The sequence below is a fragment of the Notolepis coatsorum genome (assembly GCF_963971535.1).
Source record: "Notolepis coatsorum genome assembly, chromosome: 15".
NCBI classification, from domain to species: Eukaryota; Metazoa; Chordata; class Actinopteri; order Aulopiformes; family Paralepididae; genus Notolepis; species Notolepis coatsorum.
Window position 1 is genome coordinate 77,249,418 of NC_140179.1, and position 24,894 is coordinate 77,274,311.

At 42.9% G+C, this 24,894-nt stretch overlaps 1 protein-coding gene across 1 annotated transcript in view; it reads right to left on the reverse strand.

Annotated features, from left to right (window-relative positions):
• scyl2 (SCY1 like pseudokinase 2) overlaps positions 1-24,517 on the reverse strand; it is a 56,005-nt gene extending 31,488 nt beyond the window's left edge. The window contains exons 1-6 of the mRNA XM_084330411.1: positions 24,381-24,517; positions 15,194-15,391; positions 13,216-13,373; positions 7,673-7,817; positions 3,474-3,623; positions 1,326-1,547 (exon numbers count right to left, since the gene is read on the reverse strand). Of these exons, the coding sequence (XP_084186537.1) occupies positions 1,326-1,547; positions 3,474-3,623; positions 7,673-7,817; positions 13,216-13,373; positions 15,194-15,370 (852 nt within the window). The 5' untranslated portion in view covers positions 15,371-15,391; positions 24,381-24,517. The remainder of the gene's footprint in view (positions 1-1,325; positions 1,548-3,473; positions 3,624-7,672; positions 7,818-13,215; positions 13,374-15,193; positions 15,392-24,380) is intronic.
• Between the last annotated feature and the right edge of the window lie 377 nt (positions 24,518-24,894).

A 24,894-nucleotide genomic window follows, 5' to 3' on the forward strand; every position in this document is an offset into this window, starting at 1 on the left:
ATATTAGTATATTGCATAGTATATTGTATATTGTATGGTAACTCAGTTACTTCTATTCTGCATTGAACATTGTACATATGTATATACTGAACACTGTGTCTACGTACGTGACTTCTATTTTTTACTTCTATTTTTACATGCTATACTATTTTATTTCATACTTATCTTTTGTCTAGCACAGTCTCTGGAGTGTAACAGAAAGAAGCATTTTGTATAAAAGTATTCTGTACTTCTGTATGACAACTATTAAAGAAACTTGAAACAACTTATTTAACGACCGAGATTGAGTCAGGACCTCAGTTTAGCGCCTCATCCGAAAGAAGGCACTCGCAGCTATACGGTGTCCCTATCGCCGTAACAGGGGCATTGTTACTGACTAGTCCAGAGGACAGAGTGCCCCCTGCTGGACAACAACACCACTTTCCGACAGCGGCCTTGACCGGGGCTCGAACCGGTGATCTTCCGATCATGAGACCGTTTCTATTTTTCTGCCTGTCAAAGGTAGTTACTCAGCGAGCCAATCAGCCATCATCTTAGGTTCAAGAACAAGAACAACATGAGATTAACCATTTCAGAACCGAATGTTGGCTTTGCTGGTCCCGTAGTACCAAAGAGATTTGCTCGGTGTAAAAAGAAAACATCCAACCGTCCGGTATTCAGCTCGACCTTACACCCTCCGTATCCTGCCTCCCTCCTCCCCTCCTACCTTACACCCTCTCCCCCCTCCCCTCCTGTCACCCTCACTTGGTCCAGCTGTCTGCACCCTCCCCTCCTCCCTCCCTCACCTGGTCCAGCTGTCTGCACCCTCCCCTCCTGCCTCCCCTCCCGTCACCCTCACCTGATCCAGTTGTCTACACCCTCCCCTCCTGCCTCCCTCCCCTCCTGCCTCCCTCCCCTCCCCCTCACCTAGTCCTGCTGTCTGCACCCTCCCCTCCTCCCTCCCTCCCCTCCTGCCTCCCTCACTTGTTCCAGTTGTCTGCACCCTCCCCTCCTGCCTCCCTCACCTGGTCCAGTTGTCTACACCCTCCCCTCCTGCCTCCCTCACCTGGTCCAGTTGTCTACACCCTCCCCTCCTGCCTCCTCCCTGCCTCCTCCCTCCCTCCCCCCTCCCTCCCCTCCTGCCTCCCTCACCTGGTCCAGTTGTCTACACCCTCCCCTCCCCCCTCCCCTCCCTCACCTGGTCCAGTTGTCTACACCCTCCCCTCCTGCCTCCCTCACCTGGTCCAGTTGTCTACACCCTCCCCTCCCTCCTGCCTCCCCTTCCCCTCCCTCACCTGGTCCAGTTATTCTACAACCTCCCCTCCCTCCCCCCTCCCCTCCCTCACCTGGTCCAGTTGTCTGCTGAAGCTCTTGAAGATGTCGTGCTTGTTGACCTTGAAGACGGGCTTGCCCTCGTTGAAGACGGCGTGCACGATCACGCCCAGCGAGTACATGTCGGAGGCCGCGTCGCAGCTGACGGACAGGATGTACTCTGGGGCCAGGTACTCTGGGTTCGGCAGGCACAGCGGGGGCAGGTTGGGCTCCCACTCCTTACAGCTGTACTTGGGCTTGAGAGGACACGGACACACAGAGGCACTGAATATAGACCCATCTCAAACCCCTGGCCTCTTTTCTTGATCCTCCAATCAACAGTTGTGATTGGAGGATCCACAAAAGAGGGTGGGTGGTTTGAGATAGGTCAACAGAACATGGGCACACTTCAGAACGTGAAAATGTAGACGTTCTTTAGAACAAGAAAATGTAGAGGTTCTTTAGAACAGTGGTTCCCAAAGTGGGGGTCGGACCCCTCAGTCGTGAGATGATTTCCAGAATTGATTGATTTCATAGAATGTGTGAAATAGGCCTATAATTAAAAACAATTTAAATATATTTTAAAATACATTAAACTGGTAAAAGAAATGCTTTTGAAATGTAAAATAATAGACCTAAAATGCTGATAATAAATAATATTCAGCCTATGGATTTCCTAGCTACGGCGCGCGCGACACACACTGTGGTGCCTGTTTGAGCTGCGGGATGAGGCACGATTGTTTCTTTTTTTTTATCCACTTTTTTATCCTCCTATTTTTCTGTATTTTTCCTCCCATCCCAATTTAGTCGTTATGCCAATTCCCCCCTCCCCTTCCTATAATAATAATAATAATAATAATAATAATACACTGTGTTTGTATAGCACCTTTCATACAAGAATTGCAGCTCAAAGTGCTTCACAGCAGTACAAAAAGACAGGCATAAAATGAGCACAACATTGGCAGATCAAGAGCAATGCATAAAGTGCATAAAATAGATAGCAGTAAAATAGACAAAGTCAAGGTAAGACATAGAACATTAAATCACATCGTTTTTCATATTAGGATCTAAGATCTAGGGTTAACTCGCCGAACGTTGAGCGCCAGGACCCCCGAAAACCAGAGTATAGTCGGGTTTTCATCGTTGTTTCTTTTATTCGATATTTCCATTCATAAAGACATGCCGGCAGCCTGTGTTATCACTGGGGATGGGTCTGAGATCTCAAAAGTCCAATACCGCCGCCTAAAACCTTGCGGCCGCTATTGCACTCCATTTGAAACGATGTGACTTGGTGTCTGTCATTTTGGAAATGACACCAGACCACCCTGAAACTACACTCCTATTCACGACGGTATAAAACGGAAATGTATGAATGGAAAAATGATCTGTTTTTTGCATCTTGACCGGAAGAAACTCAATGACAATCGACTATATTATTAGATCCATAGCTATAATATATAATATAGCTTTAGGCCTGCAAACACAGCCACATATCCCCATGTTAAAAGGCGCTGGCCTTTCAACAGTAACAGTAAACAGCGCCATCTGGCACTGAAAGTGTTAATATGCGTCTTTGTTTGCGGTTTGATTATCACTGATACAAAGTAAAATAGTGCAGTGCAATAAAATAGTTAGTAAAATAGAATAAAATAATGCAATAGTGCATTGCAATAAAATAGTTATCATCGTATTTTTTCGGGAGGCCGGTAAGGAGTGCATTACAGTAGTCGAGTCGGCTTGAGATAAAGTCATGGATCTGGTTTTCAGCTTCCTTTTGACTTATAAATGGCCGTACTTTAGCTATGTTTCTAAGGTGGAAGAATTATGTTTTTGTCAACTTGTTGATTGTGATTTAAAGCTTAGGTCTGAGTCTACCATAACACCAAGACTTAACTCACTCAAATACAGTTAGCAGCTGGATAGACTACAAATGGAAATTAGCTTCTGCTAAATCTGGTGCAAACATATTTTCATGTAACAATGATTAATTGTCCAAAAAAATTATAAAAAATAAAAACATTTGATTTTTATTATTATTTTTTTTTAAATAGATTCGGGGCTTTTCAGAAAACATTCTGGGCTTGAGCCCAAGTAGCCACCCCCTAGCCCCGCCCCTGGTTTCAACCACCTCCTATAATAGTGGGGGTCGCGACACACACACACACACACACACACACACACACCTCTGCATCTGAGGGGTTTGTGGAGGAGATGCTGAAGTCGAAGCCCATGATCTTCCAGGCACCGCTCTTGTTGAGGATGATGTTCTCTGGACACAGGTTACCATGGACCATCTTCACCTGGCTGTGGAGAAAAGCCAGGCCCTCTGAGATCTAAGGGGGGGGTAGAGGGAGAGAGGGAGAGAGAACGAGAGTTAAGGTAAGAGTGAGTCAATTGAAGTAGAAATGGAGTAAAGAGGAGAGAAAAGCATGAAGGGAATGAGATAAGAAAAATAAAAGATAGGGAAGAGCAAGAATAAAAAAAAAAAGGTACCAAAGAAATTGAAGTTAGCTGGACAGTGATGACGACAATCATAGTGAAGGATTTGATGTGTTTGAAGCTGTGGTTTGAAGTAGCCTACTTGTATCAATTGCCCTGTGTTGGGGGGAGGGGGTAAGTTGTAGGGAGATGTTGGCATTTGGCCCAGATATGAAGGCAACGGCAAATATTGGTATATTTTCACATTGTTTGCTAATAAAACGGCCAGAACAATATCAATCAAACAATACAATAATGGCCGCTGGGTATGAAGGACTGGCCAAGGCGGTTAGTCGAGTGTTGGGGAGTGAACGCCTGTGTCTGTATGTCCACATAAGACTAGGGATGTTCGATATTGTCTTTTTTACCGATATCCGTTATATACCGATATTGTCCAACTCTTAATTTCCGATACCGATATATGCAGGGTCCCCCCCCCCCCCCCCCCCCCCCACGTAATAATTTCAGGTAATTAAAACATTACATATCTCGTCGTGGAAATAATACAACATTATGCATACTTTTTTTTTATCCACTTTTATCCAAAATTTTCAATTTTTTTCTCCCATCCCAATTTCGTATCATCCAATTCAACCCTCCTCTGTCTCGAACGCTGTTTCTTGCCTCCCACAAGCCGGCTGCAATGTGGACGAAGCCATACATAGCACGAGTCCCCTCCGATACTCGAGGTAGCAGCCGTCGCATCTTTTCACCTGCGCGGCGCGATCTTTCAGCGTCAGGGGTCTGCGCTTTGGAGGGGCGCCGCCCCCATCGCTTCTTGATTCTACTGCGCAGGCGCACCAACCGACCTGTAGGAGTCGCTGTCCACAACGTCCGATCCCCACCCCTCAGTTTTCCCTCCCCCTAATACTGCCAATTGTATTAGTATGGACGACCAGCCAAACTGAAAACAATGTGGAGAGCTGGGCTCGAACCCAGCATCTCCAGCATTGGTGGAGAGTGCCTTGCCCACTGCACCACCTAGCCACAGTGGTGGCGGGGGGGAGGGGCTAGCAGGGGCTTAAGCTCCCTCTGAAAAAGGCTTAGCCCCCTCTAAGCCCCCCTCCCAGTTATGTTTTTTATTTTATTTATATATAAAATACATTACGAATTCCGTTATATTGGACATTTGTATTAATTATATCAAGCGAAGAACTGAGAAATTTGGCAGAGAGAGACGGCAACATTATCGTGGGTTTGCGTGATGAGTATCTCCACCTCCCAATGACTTATTTGCGAGAAGCATGCAGCTGCAGACCCGCAGAGCAGCAGTGTTTTCAGGTCCGGTCTGGGGACCGCTCAACAGCGCCCCCCACCCAACAGCTGAATTGCCAATGGCTGAATTGGAGTATTGCATTGTGCCGGCACAGCTGGTGGGTTCTGTGGCTCTGCAGCTGCATGCTTCTCGCAAATCCAGAAGCTCCCGCTGACAACATCGTTGTCATTATTAGACCTGCTTGGTGAAGCAACAATGAAACAAATGTAATGATTGTTTCGTTCATCGCATAGGCTATTTAATTTTAGCCTATTTTAATACAATTCAAATAATCAAATTGTGCTTAGAGGGAATTATTTTCACCGGAAATTATGACCGGAGAGATTTAATATGTCGGACTTCAACAGATTTTGCCCGTCAAAAACCGGTAATTACCGGACAACGGAAACCCTGCCATGCAGTCTTTGTTGACACACACACACACACACACACGTCGAGCTTTATTGGGTTATTGGGTGCTTGCATTGGTGTATAACGCTAAACATTTAGTAACGTGCATTTTCAATGATGTAGCCTATATTAGCCGTTATTTTGTTTGTTATTGTTTGTTGCATTAAAATTCATTAGCGCCTGCTATAAACAATCCAGCCCCCCCCAGAGCTCCCCCAATGCCAATTCTCTGGCGCCGCCACTGCCTAGCCACCCTCATTATGCATACTTTTGACAATAAATAAAATAAGAATGTGTTCTTACTTGCTTGCTTGCCTTGGTAAATAAAGGTTAAATAAATGTAAAAGAAATTATTTTCTTTTTTCGAAAACCGATACAGATAATTTCCGATATTGCATTTTAATGCCAATATCGGCTGATAATATCGGACATCCCTACATAAGAGATAAGTAAATCTCATCAATAGGTGTTGAGCTTGGGACGAACCCTCCACTGAGCTGTGATGCTGGAGGCTGTTTGGCACCAACACCACAGTCTGTTCCAAATGGGGTCTGTAGAAGAGAATGGCTGAATTCACTGCAGCGCTGCAATGAAGCTGCACCAGTTAGTCCACTCTCCATAAGACGCCTACAGAAAGGTGCGGTCTGGAACTGAACTGGCCAAACTGGCTTTCAGAGAAGCTGATATGTGAACGTATACATCCAGAAGTAATATATAATATCACTGTAATATATTAAGAGATGTGTATCCAAGATATGTACGAGGTAATAAAAACGTAATTCATTGTGCTGAAATTATGATATGTCATTAATTGATAATTGTCTTGTGAAACCGGAAAAGCAACTTCAAAATCCTCTTGGACTATATGTGTGTATGTGAGTATGTGTGTGTCTGTGTGTGTCTGTGTGTGTATGTGTGTGTGTGTGTGTACGTGTATGTGTGTGTACGTGTGTGTGTTCTGTAACATCTCAGCAAACTCCCCTGACGTTGTGGTGGTTAATGAGTAGTAAAGAGGTGTTTATTCTAGAGGTTGGCTGTACCTTCGACCACAGCCTGGAGGAAGCCTTTTTAACCAAGTTGCTGAAATATCAGCAGCTCAAGCTGAACATCTATCCCCCCCCCCCCCCCCGATAAGAGAAACCCAATGGAAAAACATGCACAACAACAGATCGCTAACGCTGTCGCGTCCCTGGCGAAGACGGGCAGGAGCACTTGGATTGGTCCCTGGGGCGCTGTACCTCGCCGACGCCCTATCTACTCCCGGCTGCCCATGGGACGACGGAATGGGTAAAAATTGCGTGTGTGTGTGCCGCCCATCGCATGCGTGTGTCGTTTGCATGCCAAATAAAGACTTCTCTAAGGTCCTGCATTATTATTATTATATTATGTACTCTGTATTCATGTTGACATAAATAAAGCATCTAAAATGTGTGTGTGTATGTGAACGTCCGGGAAAGAATATATGTGCATGCTGCAGCAGCTCTGTGCCAAAATGTAGCATTTTATGAGTAATTTATTCATAGTATTCGATCAGACATAGTTTGGCATCCAACCAGAGTGCAAATGTAACAGTAAAGTGCAATAGTAATACACAATGTACAGGTGATTAAACTGATGTATAAAATATATAAATTAGTACTACTGGGTGTAGTAGTGCTAATCAGATGCATGTACAGAGTTGTATAAATACCAATATGTAGTGATACAGGTATAAAGACAGTATGGTTGTAGTCAATAGCAGGTGAATGAATCATTAAATGACAACCGTGGCCAATGAGCGGTGGCATTGAGCCATATTGTATGACAAAACACATAACTAACTACTAGGGGTGTAAAGGTACATGTATCCATACCGAACCGTTTCAGTACTGGACATTAGGTTCAGTATGGCTGTGTACCGAACAAATACAACGGTATGTTAATCACTAACGACCGCCCACCAGGGGCTGTTTTTTTTCACAATCTAATATAATATATATTTTTTTGAACAAGTCGATTATTAATTCATTGACAGCCCTACAAGTACAATTAGTTACTGCACACTACATCACCCCTGAGTGGAACATGGAAAGCCAAACTTTCCCCCACTGTACCGAAAACCTGTACCGAACTGTGACTTCAAAACCGAGGTATGTACCGAACCGTGGTTGTTGTGTACCGTTACACCCCTACTAACTACCATTGCAGAGATCTCACTATATTTTCGTGTGACACTTTTGTGTGTGCGTGCCCTCTCACCTGCAGCAGGCCGTACTTGGTCTCCACATCGTAGAGTTTGTACTCCTTCATGTCGGTGGGCACCGGGCTGGGCAGGTTGTCCCACTGGCCGAGCACGTTGGCCAGACTGGCAAAGACTGGCTCTGTGCAGAACGCCAGGCAGTCCCTGAGTGGGGAGAACAGAGAGAGATAATACAGACTGGCTCTGTGCAGAACAGTCCCTGAGTGGGGAGAACAGAGAGAGATAATACAGACTGGCTCTGTGCAGAACACCAGACAGTCCCTGAGTGGGGAGAACAGAGAAAGATAATACAGACTGGCTGTGTGCAGAACAGTCCCTGAGTGGGGAGAGCAGCCGGAGAGAATACAGCTGCGTGGTCAGTTTGAAAAGAGCTACTTCACGATGAGTCAACCTGTGTCTAAAGAGGGAGCGAGATAAAGGGAACACATTTAATGGAGAAGCTGAGTCAAGAGAGAGAGAGAGAGACATATTTAAAGTATGATTAAATTAGAGCTAGCCAGGGTGTGAGAGAGAGAGATAGCGAGAGAAAGAGAGACAGAGACAGAGAGAGAGAGATAGAGAGAGATGAATCAATCTCTATTAATTAATTGAATGTGTTATTGAACCAATTGCACTCTATGGCAGTGAGGTGTGGGGTCCACTTACAAAACAAGACTTTACCCAATGGGACAAACACCCCATTGAGACCCTGCATGCAGAGTTCTGTAAGATTCTCCTACATGTCCAGAGGAAAACTACAAACAATGCATGCAGGGCAGAATTAGGCCGTTACCCAGTACCACTAATACTAAAAATACAAAAAAGAGCAATTCACTTTTGGACACACCTAAAACAAAGTGACCCCCTCTCGTACCATTATCAAGCCCTGCAGTGCCAAGAGCTGAGGAGCATCAGGAACCCCCTTACCCAGCTGGTCCTGAGGCTGAGTCCACAAACCTGCTCTCTTAACACACCTCAGGAACAGAACACATCACCAATCAGAATAAATCAAATTACTACACAGCTAAAACAAAACTACATCACCTATTGGAAAACACAAACAAAAGCACAGAGCAAAATGCAGTGTTATCTGGCTCTAAATCGAGCAGATTATTTGAGCATGGTGACTGATCAACAACTAAAAAGAACCTTGACAAAATACAGACTGAGTGAGCACAGCCTTGCTATTGAAAAGGGGAGGCACAGGAAAGCCTGGCTTCCTGCAGAGCAAAGGCTGTGCTGTCATTTCATCCTCAATGAGCCTGAAACTGAGATACACTTCCTCACCAAATGTGAAAAATATAAATATATTAGAGAAACGCATTTAAAAAAAAAAATGAATTAATAACAAAAGGTTCTTACACTACCAGATACAGAAAAACGACCAGTCCTACTAGGGGATGACTCAACAAGCTGTGAGCTAGTGTGACGGATCATATTGGTCTGCGTTGTGTTGATGTTAAATGTTAATGTCCCGAGGGGGAGTCGAACAGGGGGCTCCCGCGCCGCGGGCGACGACACAGGCCGCTGCACTAAGAAGTGAATTCACTCCTAACTACCGTACCTATGCGTCTGTTAACCCTGTTATGAGGAAGTGAGTTTAACTTACCAGCCCGCAGGCGGCTACGTGGCGTAGTGGGAAAGGCGCTCGCCACGAATGACGGAGACCCTGGGCTTGCCTGTTCGAGCCCAGCGCTCCACATTGCTTTCAGTTTAGCTGGTCGTTCATACTAATACACATTGGCCGTATTAGGGGGTGGGAAACTGATGGGTGGGGATCGGGCGTTGTGGACAGCGACTCCTACAGGTCGGTTGGTGCGCCTGCACAGTAGAATCAGGAAGTGTCGGGGGCAGCGTGAGCCTCCCACGCGTTACTCCTCGCCACTGAGAGATCGAGCCGCGCAGGTGAAAAGATGCGACTGCTGTTACCTCAAGTACCGGAGGGGACTTGTGCTATGTATGACTTAGTCCACATTGCAGCCGGCTTGTGGGAGGCAAGAAGCAGCGTTCGTGACAGGGGAGGGTTGAATTGGATGATACGAAATTGGGATGGGAGAAAATATAGAAAATGGGAGAAAAAGTGGATAAAAGAAAACTTACCAGCCCGCAATGCCACAGTCACTCGTCAACACCCCTGTTTCCGTGACTGTAGACATACCCACAGGCTTCCCCGTTACACTCACCTCCCTAAACTCACGCCCCTCAGGACATCCGGGTCACTGAGCACCACTGTGACGGATCATATTGGTCTGCCGCGTCTGCGTTATGTTGATGTTAAATGTTAATGTCCGGAGGGGGAGTCGAACAGGGGGCTCCCGCGCCGCGGGCAACGACACAGGCCGCTGCACTAAGAAGTGAATTCACTCCTAACTACCGTACCTATGCATCTGTTAACCCTGTTATGAGGAAGTGAGTTTAACTTACCAGCCCGCAATGCCACAGTCACTCGTCAACACCCCTGTTTCCGTGACTGTGGACTTACCCACGGGCTTCCCTGTTACACTAGCAGCAGCCTATGTTGCTGCCTGCCATAGACTGAGGGACAGTGAGTGACAGTCACCTGACACGTTTATGCTGTAATATTTGATGTTTTGATGATATTTTTTTATGTACTTTGACATTGATATCTGTTTTGTAATTCATGTTTATGTTAATATTAATCATTTGCTTTGGCAACATGTACAAGTTACGTCATGCCAATAAAGCCATTTGAATTGAATTGAATTGAGAGAGAGAGAAAGAGGGAGAGCGATAGAGAGAGGAAAACGGGGTTTATTCAATGTATGTGATGTATAGATTGGGGGGAGTGACCACAGCTAAAACGGTGCCGGGTCAGAGAGGTCGAAGTGCATGCGGACGGTGGAAGCAGGAGACGGTGGTTCAGTAGTGAGGCACACTGCCAGCGAGAGAATGTTTGTTGACATTCCTTGTGGGAACATCTGAGATTAGAGTGTACTGTAGGCCCAGAGCAGGAGGGAGAGAGGTTCATCTGAATGAAAGTTTAATGGTGTTAAAGGTTAACGCAGTTGTCATGACAACATGACAACCAGAAAGGGGTGGGCTATCATAGTTATGACGAAGATCCTATAAAGCTGACAGTGGTTCCGGGTAGGGCAGACGATAATCTGACCAAGAGCGAGTAGGACTGAGATCACACAGACACTCTCTCCTCTCATAGAGAGAGAGGGGGGGGGGGGGGAAGAATGCCACATCACCAGTAGCTTCGGCTACCACGAGGATGGTCTTAGGCTAACGAACAGGCCTGAACACTATTGGACTGAATCACAAAAGGACGATAGACGAACACACCGAAAGATCATTAGAATAGACTCTTCAAGGACGATACAATTTGATAACATCTGATAACATCTGATTATGAGGTTCTGTTTATAGCAATAAAACAACGCTTTTCATCATAAGGTATCTCACGGTGTCGGAGTGTCGAATTCTTACGGAAGTGGAGAATTATTATGGTTTATGGATTGCACTAACGGGGGAGATAAGGATCTTATCTGCCAGTATCGGAGACGTCAGGACCATTAAAATGACACAACGCAGAGGAATTGGATGGAGGGCCAAAACAGATGAAGACGTGATACTGGCCAGTTTGATCAGAATCTTAGAGAGAGACAGAGAAAGAGAAAGAGAGAAAGAGAGAGAGAGAGAGAGAGAGAGAGAGAGAGAGAGAGAGAGAGAGAGAGAGAGAGAGAGAGAGAGAGAGAGAGAGAGAGAGAGAGAGAGAGAGAGGGTCAGCTTGTTCCTGCCTCTGCTTCCAGGGACCTCACTACATAATTCAGTGTTCAGTCTACTGAGTCTTTTGATCACTGGCTTCAGCACACACACATATACACACATACATATACACACAGATACATATACACACAGAGACACACATACACATGCACACACACGAGGAGCAGGTCAGCAAGGGTCAAATTAATTAATCATAGCTCAAAAGGAGCCATGATATGATAGGGTAAAATCGCAGTACAAGTGTGTGTGTGTATGTGTATGTGTATATGTGTGCGTGTGTGTGTGTGCAGTGTTTCCCCTGATTTTATTTAAAAAAAAGAATTTACATTTTAAAGTTAAATGCATCAATCTGGTGCACTTTGAGAGCAAAATAAAGAGGCTAGATCTATGATGAACTTTGTGCTCAAAACACAAAATCGACTAGACTGCAGTGCTTTCTCCATGCAGCCTTTTCCTCAGGTCAGTATTTTACATTAAGCACCCCCCACAGCCCAAATGAAATGATAATTTTTTTTTTTTTATAGTCTAGTTCAGGGGTCAGCAACCTTTTTGACATGGAGTGCCTGTTTGAAATATAGTTGTAACTAGTGTGCCTCAACAATATTCCATGCACCATACATTTTTTTTTTCATAATCAGGTATTTTTAATGATAATTTTTACATTATTACATCATTATTGTTATTGTTATTATTAACAATATTATTATGATGGTTGTATCAACCCTAAATCTGAGTTGGGGGGAGGATGCAATGCAGACAAACAGCTGCATAATTACAGTGCGACCATATCACTCACATTTGCCCATTCATTTTTGGTACTGTGGGCAGCATTAAAAAAGAAAAAGAAAAAAAAAAGTATTATAATTTATATATATATTTAAACTGTCATTTTTCGGCCTATTTATGAATCGTTTTCAAATAAACGTACTGTACTGTACGTGTGCTGCCATAGCTCCACCTACAGGCCTAATGGAGAACACCAGGATGTGAATGGAGGGTGAATGTGAGGTATATCATGTAAATAAGTTTTGATTGATCGCAAGACTACACTGTAAAAAAATAAATAATAATAAGTTACCAGAACTTAAAAATATTGAGTTCAGTTACTGTGCGTTAAGGTTTTCAGTTTTCCATCCATAATAAGTTAACATAAAAATAAGTACACAACCACATTATTTCAACCTAATAAAACTATGTTTATTGTCATTGTTTTAAGAACACAAGTTGACTTGGTAATACTCACATTTTGAGTAAAAAAAATGGCTTTTAACATGTGCAATGTTCAATGAAATAGAAAAATAAATAATAAAATGTGTTGATTGATCCCACTGGTCACAATGGTGACCGTAATAATGTTTTTGTTATAAGGCTCTGCAAATGTTACTGAATGATGTATCAATGTATTTCCAGCTAAATTGAAATAAACAAATAAAGGGTCTCAATTAAATATGTGGTAGTAAAAAGAACCTGTGGGAGGATTTCAACAAGATAAATGCGACAACAGTGCAAAATATTTCACTATAATATTTCAAAGCAAAAAAAAATATATATATATAAATTATAATACTTTTTTTTTTCTTTTTCTTTTTTAATGCTGCCCACTGTGCCTAGGAAAATGCCCCTGTGTGCCTATGCAGGCATGCGTGCCTAGGGTTGCCTACCCCTGGTCTAGTTCATAGCAGCGGCGGTCCTAATTCAGCAGCAGCATATAGGGGAAACACTGGTGTGTGTGTGCATGTGTATGTGCGTATGTGTAGGTGTGTGTGTATGTGTGTGTGTATGTGTTGTGTGTGTGTGTGTGTGTCCACACCGTGACTCCTCCAGAGGGTGCTGCACGGTGAGCAGGCGGGGGTGGCGCAGGCGCGTCAGCTGCTGAACCCCTTTCTTCAGAGAGTCAATGATCTGGTCCTTATCGAACTTCTGGTACTTGTCGATCATCTTCTTGTCAAACACAAACACCGCCACCTCCTGGAGGACAGACGTCATCGACGTGGTGAAACAATCATCATCAAGGCCCGGGATTTCTCATTTATTGAATGAGTCGTCATCGACAGCATCATCATCATCACTGTCCTATTAGTTTAGTGTATGAAGCGGTAGGCTAAAAGGTTAACACTTTGAGTGCCGACAGGGGGCGCACGATTTAGCGCTTGAGTGCCAACGATCTATTCAATGAGAGGGCGAGCACATTTGCGAACGCATAAACTATATCTTAAATTATGGCTATGTGTCTAATACGCCTGTCGCTTATCAATGACTTGCTTGCAGTCAACATTGTCGAAACTGATTGTTTTTTGATCTGTACATTTTCGTTTTATACCATTTTGAAAAACGCTAGTTTTTGGAAATGTCCAGAAAAAAAGTGATTCTGCAGGAATCGCCCTTTACTGGGATACACAAAAAAACTGCCATTTTTTCGGCCTATTTATGAATCGTTTTCAAATAAACGCTAGATTATCGATAGTATATGTGTACTTATGCACGCTAGAGAAGCGGGCTGAAAAATCTATTATCTTATTTCCTGATCAGCACACACACACAAGCATATATGAGACACGTTGATATATCTGTGAAAAAAGCTCTGATTACCCCAAGACTGGTCAAATAGATTCCTTACCTCAGATCAGATGTTCTCCAAAAAGATTATTCCAATTCCTGATCGCCATTCCAAATATCGATCACGTTTATTGATCCAACGCTGGGTGCTTGAAACACATATTCCACACTGTTCTGAGGGACCACAAAGACTGTAGAGCCGTATGAAATCCGCGATCACGGAATCGCGGACGGAATCGCGGAATTGAGCAATAAAAATGTAATCAACTGTAAATAAAAATAAATAAAAAAAATTTAATGTTGTGGGACTTGTACAGCACTTTGTTCAACTTTGTCAGTGCTGTAAAGTTTAAACCTTTTTAAATCTTAGACAAACAAAACACTTTGCTTTCATGAAATATTGTAAGCCGTCATTTGAGGCTTTATAAAAGCAGCACAATGAACACAAATCTGTCAGTGCCGAGTCCGACCTCATCTTAAATAACAAACAGCATTGCTTGTTGTAATTAACAAAGAGAGGCAGATATATATATATCATTTATATTTTTTAATCAAATTTTATTTTCATATTCGAATCCCATGCCCATCGAACGAAGCTTCGAAGTATTTAAGACAGCCCTATTAAATGGACTGTTATATCTTATTAAATTGTGGACATTTATTCATTCCCACTTATTAGACACTATTTCTGATGGTAAAATGAGCGTACAAAGCAAAATACAGAATTCTGAAATATTAAAACGGAAAAAACGTTATTTGGAAAAAAAAAAATTGGAATTTGGAAAAAAATAAAACGGATTTCATATGGCTCTAAAAGACTGCAATCGGCTCGGATTACATGCCTGACAAGTAAAACGTGGATTCCGGATTTTCTTTTCCCCATGCGTTTTCATTCAGTCCAATCCAAAGGGTGCATTACCATCCGGGAGACGATAGGGGGCGGTATTTTCCCTGTTCGAGCTCAGAGAGAGTCCCAGTGGTAACGTGAGGCTAGATTGATGAAAAATGTATGGAAATCGCTAATAAAAAAAAAACTATTAATAACGAGATTTCTCGTCGTTGGCATGAAATAACGAGAATTCTCGTCGTTGGCACTCAAAGTGTTAAGAGAATCCATAACAACTACCACCAGCATCCCCTTGAGCAAGGCACTTAACCCCCAACTTCAGTGTTGCTCAGCGAATCTTCCCAGAGTAAATAAAGTATAATAATAGTTTTAAATAAACACACACCTGTTTGGTGGACTTCTTGGTTCCATTGTAGACCCTCCAGCACATGCCGGGTCCGCCGCTGGCAATGTGGCGGCCCACCTCGAACTCCCGGGTCACCGGGTTGCCCATGACGGCGGTGGTCATGTCAGCGGTCACCTTGGTGACGGTGCTCTTCAGCTTGTTCAGCATGGACTCCATGGTGGTGGCCTGATCTGGAGGCTGATTTTATTTTATTTTATTATGGATCCCCATTAGCTGGTGCGATAGCAACCAGCTAGTCTTCCTGGGGTCCACACACAAAACATACAAAAACAATCACCATTGCAAAAACAAAATTATTAAAAGTCAGTACACAGTACACAATGCATAATGAAACTACTGTAACAAATTAAGATAGCTAAAATTACATTAGTGTAAAACAAAAACAAAAAATTACTTTACAGTGTTAAAAACAATTTAAAAACAATTTAAGATTCTTTTAAAAAGTGAATCTACTGTAAATGCAGCAGAGGTTCCGAGGCAAGCCATTCCAAAGAGTTAATGCTCTAAAAATAAAAGATCTCCCCCAAGCGCTGGTTCTAGGACCTGGCAATTCAAGCTGCCCACTACTGGAACCTCTAGTGTAATGCTTGTGCACAGTATTACTAAAAACAATCTGATTATGTATAAAAACAGGAGTTTTACTGCTCATGACCAACTTGAACAGCACAAGTATATTAAAAGACAATCTATTTTCAACGTTAAGCCAAAAGAGGCGGGCATGCATACGGCTCACATTAGACCTTAGTGAGCAGCCCAGTACCAACCGTGCTGCCCTGTTCTGGACCACCTGGAGCTTCCTGAGGTCACCACTGGCAGCAGATGACCACATCGCAGAGCAATAGTCAAGATGACATAAAACTAAACTTTGCACTATCTGACATAAAAGGGGACGGGCAACAAAAGAAGCACATTTCCTGGAAATACCAATTGCTCTTCCCATTTTTAAAACAATATAATTAATATGCTGAGACCAAGACAGAGTGCAATCCAGCATCACTCTAAGGAGTTAGTACTTTCAACTTGTTGAACTGCTGAATAAGTTTAAATTAAGCTTTGGATTTGTAGATAACCTGTGCCTTGTTCCCAGCACAATACATTTAGTCTTGGAGATATTAAGGACAAGTCTATTACATACTACCCAGTAGTGATGCACGATATATCGGCCGCCGATATAATATCGGCCGATATGGCCATTTTTTTACACATCGGTATCGGTCCGATATCAAGATAGGACCGATATTTATATAAAAAAAACTATTTTTTTTTATCTTTTTTTTTTCTTTTTACATGTTTTGGCCTTAAATAGTTTCAAAATATCAGTCATTTCTGAAAATAAGTTACAAAAGTAAAAAAAAGTATGCGTTTTGGAAAATAGCTCTTTATTTGATTATCATAAAAAAGTGTTTTCTATACAGAGATATCGACATCGGTAAATATCGGTATCGGCCAGAACAGCAATATTAATATCGGTTATCGGTTATCGGTATCGGCCACAATTTTCACATCGGTGCATCACTACTACCCAGTCATGCACAACTTTAAGTTCTCTACTCAAAACTTCATTAAGTACATTGCATGATGGTGCACCGTAATACAATGTTGAATCATCTGCATAAAGAACTGTTGTAGCACATTTGGTAGCCCAAGATAGGTCATTAGTAAATACAGAGAAGAGCAAAGGTCCTAGGCAACTTCCTTGCGGAACGCCACACTCTAGTCTAGACCTCTGCTACTGGACAGGCTGCCATTTAGATACACCTTCTGTGATCTAGAGGACAAATAACTTACAAACAAATACGTTTCTCAACCAGTAGAGAATGGTCCAGCACATCAAATGCAGCACTAAAATCTAACAGCACAGCTCCCACCAACATAGAGTTATCTATAGCTTTAAGCCAGTCATCAGTCATCTCTATCAAGGCAGTAGAAGTAGAGTGACCAGCTCTATAAGCATGTTGAGAATCTGTTGCAAGCTTGTTTGAAACAAAATACTCTTGAATTTGTGAATGCACCAACTTTTCCATGATTTTGCTCAATACAGGTAAAATACTTATAGGTCTAGAATTTCCCTCATTAAAAGCAGCTTGGGGAGAGAGAGAGGGTGACGTGGGCAGGTTTAGCAGACAGACACAGGGCAGGTTTAGCAGACAGACACAGGGCAGGTTTAGCAGACAGACACAGGGCAGGTTTAGCAGGGCAGGTTTAGCAGACACAGGGTAGGTTTAGCAGACAGACACAGGGCAGGTTTAGCAGACAGACACAGGGCAGGTTTAGCAGACAGACACAGGGCAGGTTTAGCAGACAGACACAGGGCAGGTTTAGCAGACAGACATAGGGATGCACCGATATGAAAATTGGCCGCCGATACCGATACCGATTGTTCAACTAACACTATCGGCCGATACCGATACCGATATTTGTATATTTGTAAAAAAAAAAAAAAAAAATTTTTTTTATTTTTATTTTTTTTTAATGAAACTACTGTATATTTGTATGTGTATGTTTGTATTTGTAGGCCTCTTTACTTACTTAAAAAAAGGAAACATCAAGAAATATGTTTATGGTATCACTATCTCTCTCCCAGTATCGTCTTGCGGCCTGCAGAGGGATACTATTTTCTCAACCAGAGCTTTCAACCAATGCAATGGAACCATTCTTGCGGCCTGCAGCAGGATACTATTCTCTCAACCAGAGCTTTCAACCAATGCAATGGAACCATTTTGATTGACAGTCGATTCGGCCAATTACGCCACACCGGTGACCGCTAGCACCCACCTCCTGCTGTCCTTACCACCAATCGGCAAGCGTTTATAAATTTTTCTACTTCCGGGCATTCTGTTTGCGAGAGCAGAACACACTTAGCTACGTTAGCTGCTCGGCCCGCCGACCGGCGCTCCACGCATGACCAAATGAGACATAATGATTTTACTGCAACAAATGTTATAATAAAACAAAGCCTTTCTATACATTTGTCTGGTTGAAAACTTTATTAACAGATTGCAGAATGTGTAGTTGGGTACGGAATGAGCAACGGAATGGAACCGAGCTATGAACGTACTAACGGAGTAATGCCTTGTTTACTGCTATCTTCGGGTAAATAATATGCTTGTTATTGAACGTGTAACACTTCATTTTAACAGCAGATACTTTCTTAAATGCCATCTTCCCGAGAGAGGGTGTTGACGGGGAGTTGTGTTATTAATAGCATTGAACAGCTAACCGAAAGCTAGCGTTAACTATTGTTAAAGGTTTAGCCATAACGTTACCTTGGCTAAAGTTGCGGCTATTCATAATGCAGCAATAATGACTGCAGACCTGCAAGCAAAGTACAGCAAGTTGACAAAGGAGTATTCCAACGCAAATCACATTTTCACCAGTAACGTTAGTCTTGCATCTAATAGCTAATAACGTAGCTACGTTAGCTGCCCGGCCCGCCGACCGGCGCTCCACGCATGACCAAATGAGACATAATGATTTTACTGCAACAAATGTTATAATAAAACAAAGCCTTTCTATACATTTGTCTGGTTGAAAACTTTATTAACAGATTGCAGAATGTGTAGTTGGGTACGGAATGAGCAACGGAATGGAACCGAGCTAATGAACGGACTCGGAGTAATGCCTTGCTGCTATGGGTAATAATAATATGCTGATGTTATTGTCCGTGTAACACTAACTATATAACGCTAATGCCACAAAACGAATGCCTTGTTAATCATAAGTAGTTACTTTGATGCAGTAGATTGTGTGTGTGTGTGGGGGACGGCGGGCGTTGTGCAGGTAGATCGCGCGAGTGAACTTTTTTTTTTGCCTTTTGACGCTACACAAATTGATGGGTATTTATCGGCGACTGCTATCGGCACATTTGAGCTTATCGGCCGATAGGCCGATAGCAGTCAACAAGGCACTTATCGGCCGATACCGATACCCGACCGATATATCGGTGCACCCCTAGACAGACACAGGGCAGGTTTAGCAGGGCAGGTTTAGCAGACACAGGGTAGGTTTAGCAGACAGACACAGGGCAGGTTTAGCAGACAGACACAGGGCAGGTTTAGCAGACAGACACAGGGCAGGTTTAGCAGACACGGGCCAGGTTTAGCAGACAGACACAGGGCAGGTTTAGCAGACAGACACAGGGCAGGTTTAGCAGACAGACACAGGGTAGGTTTAGCAGACAGACAGAGCAGGTTTAGCAGACAGACACAGGGTAGGTTTAGCAGACAGACACAGGGCAGGTTTAGCAGACAGACACAGGGCAGGTTTAGCAGGGCAGGTTTAGCAGACACAGGGTAGGTTTAGCAGACAGACACAGGGTAGGTTTAGCAGACAGACACAGGGCAGGTTTAGCAGACAGACACAGGGCAGGTTTAGCAGACAGACAGAGCAGGTTTAGCAGACAGACACAGGGCAGGTTTAGCAGACAGACACAGGGCAGGTTTAGCAGGGCAGGTTTAGCAGACACAGGGTAGGTTTAGCAGACAGACACAGGGTAGGTTTAGCAGACAGACACAGGGCAGGTTTAGCAGACAGACACAGGGTAGGTTTAGCAGACAGACACAGGGCAGGTTTAGCAGACAGACACAGGGCAGGTTTAGCAGACAGACAGAGCAGGTTTAGCAGACAGACAGAGCAGGTTTAGCAGACAGACAGAGCAGGTTTAGCAGACAGACACAGGGTAGGTTTATCAGACACACAGAGCAGGTTTAGCAGACACAGGGTAGGTTTAGCAGACAGACAGAGCAGGTTTAGCAGACAGACACAGGGTAGGTTTAGCAGACAGACACAGGGTAGGTTTATCAGACACACAGAGCAGGTTTAGCAGACACAGGGTAGGTTTAGCAGACAGACAGAGCAGGTTTAGCAGACAGACAGAGCAGGTTTAGCAGACAGACACAGGGTAGGTTTAGCAGACACACAGAGCAGGTTTAGCAGACACAGGGTAGGTTTAGCAGACACAGGGCAGTGCTAATCAAATGGAAAACATGGGATTGAGAGGAATGCGCAAGTAAAGCGGCATTCACATTCCAGTGGTAGAAGTGCTTCGCTCACCACTTTGTATATAGCACAAACACAAAGACAAAAACATAATAATAATAATAATACATCTCAAACCTGACACGAAAAACACCACCACTCTTTTTAAACGGATTCCAGTGTGGATTCCAGTATATCACATATATCATGTAGAGTGGTTAATCGTTAATTAATCAAGTAGGCTAATTTGTCTCCATTTTTATAAATGACCAGTGACTACTACAACCTACTGTAAAGCCATTGGCAGCATGTTTGAAAGGTCAACGGTGGGGGTTCAAAGTTCAACATGAACGTTCGAGCAGCATGTTCTTCCATGCCAATTTGGTCCCATGTGAAATGGCTACGCAAACATCACTTAATAATAAGTGCGTCAAATGGAAATCGTAACACAACAGCGGTCTCTGCACAATTGCTTGATAGAGAAGGAAGGAAACAGCCCAGACTAATAGCCTAAACCTTTTCATCTAGTGGAGGAAATGCCTGTAACCAGGGTTAGAAATTAACATTTTTTTCCAAGGGCTTTTTTTGCCCCCCTTAATTGATTTTCGGGGGCTTTTTTTTGTATTTCGGGGGCACTGAATTTTTATGATAAACGGTAGGGGTGGGACGGTTCACAAAATGGACGGGTTGGTTCATATCACGAATTTGGGGTCACGGTTTTCAGTTAGATATACGTTAATTTTTATAAAAAAAAATGTAACACTCAAATCTAAAAGTCAAGATAGACTGCGCTCACAAATTATAACACTGGGTGCTGAAATCCCGTCGAGTATAATAGAAAAAGAAAGCAATACGCTTGGACCAGCACTCACAGATTTTGGTATATTTAATGGCAGCCTGAAACAAACATGTTTCGGAACATAATCGTTCCGAAACATGTTTGTTTCAGGCTGCCATTAAATATACCAAAATCTGTGAGTGCTGGTCCAAGCGTATTGCTTTCTTTTTCTATAACACTCAAATCTAAACATGTTTCTCATTTATTAAAAATAAAATAAAAGGTTTACAGTGTTTACAGCCTTAAATAATGTTTGGCACACAAAGACCGAACTGACTGAAAAATATAGGCTACATTTGTCAAAGTATTAATTTAGTGCAAACAAACAATATGCTCAGCCAGCACTAGACTTTCCTTTCTTTAATTAATATAAACACACAAAAACAATGTCAACCATGTTTAAATTCCCTGCTTGTCAGTTCTTAATGGAAAGATTCGTTTTCTGCTTGAAATTATTATGTTTCTGTCTACATATATTTAGACTAACATTATTTAAATATTGAGTGCAACTGTGGTGGATTACGTAATTCGGTGAGTTGGAACTATCTATGGGTTGGCGCCGGGTCCCCACGGACATTTTAGCGTGTGGCACCGCCACCTTCAGCTCCGGTCACGTTAGGAGCAGTTCATAACGTCAACAAGCAGCGCGAAAGCGGCAATAGTCCCGGTTGGAGTTAGTAAAACACAGTTGTATGTTAGCCTTCTTGGATGTTGAATAAACGCCTATCATTGTCTTTAAACACCCCGCCTCTCAGACTCCCATTTCCTCCTCTGCTACAGTAGCTAGTAGCTACGGTGTTAGCTGTTGTTGTGAAGGGCTAGCTAGCTAACAGCTACAAACATTGTACAAACTGCTAACGCTATGGCAAGATGTGTGTAGGCCTATGTAATGTTAATGGCTATGTTTTTAAAGTCGTAATGAAGATTGATTTATATTGTGCGTGCCATTTTTACACAAACTGACTAGCACCTGGCTGCTGCTGCTGCTGCAGCCAGTGCAGAACACCGGCTCCGCCAAATGATTTTTTTTATTTGCGCGTCATCTGAACCGTATACGATACACAGACGCTCCATTACCGGATAAATATATATATATATAATTAGTAAACTGTCGGGGGCATTAAGTGCCCCCCTTAACTGATTTTCGAGGGCATTTTATCCATTTTCAAGGGCATTATGCCCCAAGCCCCCGTTAATTTCGAACCCTGCCTGTAACAATCAATCAAACGCATGCTCCGGTGAACCTGCTAGTTCTGGAGTTGAACTTGCGCATTAAAGACCATATCAGTATTGTGTGATGGCTGTGTGTGGACAAAAAAACACCAAAACAAGCCTGTGTTCAGAAATCTGAGCCACAACCCACAACCCAAGAGAATGGCTGTGTGGAACGACGCAATCGAACTGAATTTACACTATTTCACTCAAATCCCTTTCATGCAGTTTTGCGGACTATTCCAATTCCCTAAAATGGCAAACAAATACACAAATCCAGATAATAAGCAACATAATATCCTATTATTACTAGGAGGAATAGATCAAAGTGACACCCAGTGGCCTTCTGAAGAGACACCATTGATAATATTTAAATTCATTAGAAACCTCTCGAGTTAATGAGGGGGCTTCGTTTGGTCTTGTGCCTGCCTGAAGGTGGCATGATGTCATAAACAGAGCCCTTGGCATTATGGGCGTCAATGCTCACACTCAGCCAGTGTCAACACATATAATGGAGGGTGTGAAGAGCCAAGACCAGCTCAAACGGAAAAAGGAAGTGGGAATATTAGTCAATAAATCATGACTTTATAATTGTATGCTGTTGGCTTGAAGATACATTTGTATCACCATTTGTCAGTTTCACCTTTAATCAGAAGAGCAAGTGGCCTTAAGCTTAACCTAAATAATGTAAGTGAATTCTCCCTCATGGTGAGATTGTGAAACAGTATGGGTGTTGTGTTGCCTAATGAATGAGTCTGTCATCATCACTTACCCTGCCCAACCTTTCATAGACTCTGCATGGCTGGAAAACGCGTCAAAATATATTCCATGGACCATGCCTAACGTTACCTGCAAATTGGTAGGATACACTATCTACAGTAGTTAATCCAAGTTTCAATGAACAGTGGGTTGGATGACACTTAACCCCTAACTGCTCCCGATGAGCAGGTTGGCACCTTGCATGGCTGCCTCCACCGTCGTTGTGTGAATGTGTGAGTGAATGGGTCAAATGTGAGGAACAAATTGTAAAGCGCTTTGGATGAAAGCGTTATATAAATGCAACCATTCACCAAATGATTTACAAAGCTCAAATGGATTCGTTTGGATCTCTAAAGGACACGCTCATCCAACGGACAAGGCGGGTTTCACTGGAATTATGTTGCTAGGGAACAGTTTGCCTCCAAGTGTATTTCCTGTCAGTTATTGCAACAAGAACTAAACTTGGGTTCATTTCGAATGATTATGTTGTTAACTTCAAACGAAATCAGATTCTGTTGCCATTGGTCAAATGAACACAATGGTACGCGTCTGGAAACTTGTAGTTTCCCCCACCCCACCCAACCTACCCAACGTCCTCCAATGTACAGTTTCTACATCAAATGTATATACTCTCTTTTTGTATCACAAACAGTACTGTATTTGCAAATCTGGTATGTCATAAATGTATAGATGTAGCAGTACTGTCTACATGTATGTCATGTATGTCATAAATGTCATGAATTGAAAATGGGGGACCCTGATGTAAACAAGACGAAAGTCTTTCTCTGGTCTGCATCCCCTTAACAATTGTGTGTATTGAGCCGTACTGTATTGTACCCATTCTTCAATCTGTTAATAAAGTTTGCAATCAATCAATCAAAACTCACCAGAAAAAAAACACCTGCGCCAATAACCAAGCTAACGTTTAGCCATCTTTTAGTATCATGACATGACATTAACAGTTTATATACGAGTACAAATCGACGAGATTCGATTAGAAATAACCAGACCAGAAGCTAAACCTGGGAGTACCAACATTATGATTCTATGTGAGAATTTAAATGGATTGAGCCCCAGAGCACCAACCAGAACCAGCTCAGTGTCGCAGCACAAACACCTGTCCCGTGAAACCTGTTGGGACCTCACCCTGCTAATATAACGCTATATCTAACTGGCTGACAACTGTAAGATGTTTATCATCAACGTTTTACCCAAAACACTCTGGTGAACAACACGTCGCTAGCTGCTGTCTGCGAAGTTAAACAAGCTAACCATCGCCAGCTAACGTCAGCTAACAACATAAAAACACGTCACTGTTTACATCGCCATAGAAATTCCTAACCCACCATGGGTCGAACCTTACATGTATTTAGTGCCCACCTTATTATCAGTGCAGATGTCACTACTGTTGTTGTTCCAAGTAGACTGTTCAACAATGCAGCAGCTTGTCAGTAGCGGCTGTTATCCACAGCCTCCACCATGTCTCCCAGCGGCCACAGTTAGTTAGCTCAGCGATGTAGCCAGCGAGCTAGCTACTGTCCTACTTCCGGGAACTCTTCCGACGATGTCGCAGGTGCGTGACGTCAGCAACTCAATGTTATTATACTCAGAACATAACATGTTATACTCTGAACATGTTATTATACTCTGACGTGTTGGGAAAGTTCACTTTCTACATGAACTAGTTCAGTTCACAGTTTTTTAAATTAACTAGTTCAGTTCATAATTCATAATTCAAAATGTTTAACTAAAGTTCATGGTTTCAAAAATGAACAAATTTATAGTTTAGAGTTGTTTTATTTTTTTTATTATCGTTTATTATCATTTCATGTACAGTTACTTACATTACAAAAACACACATTGGGACAAGGGGGGGGGGGGTCCTCTAGTAGTT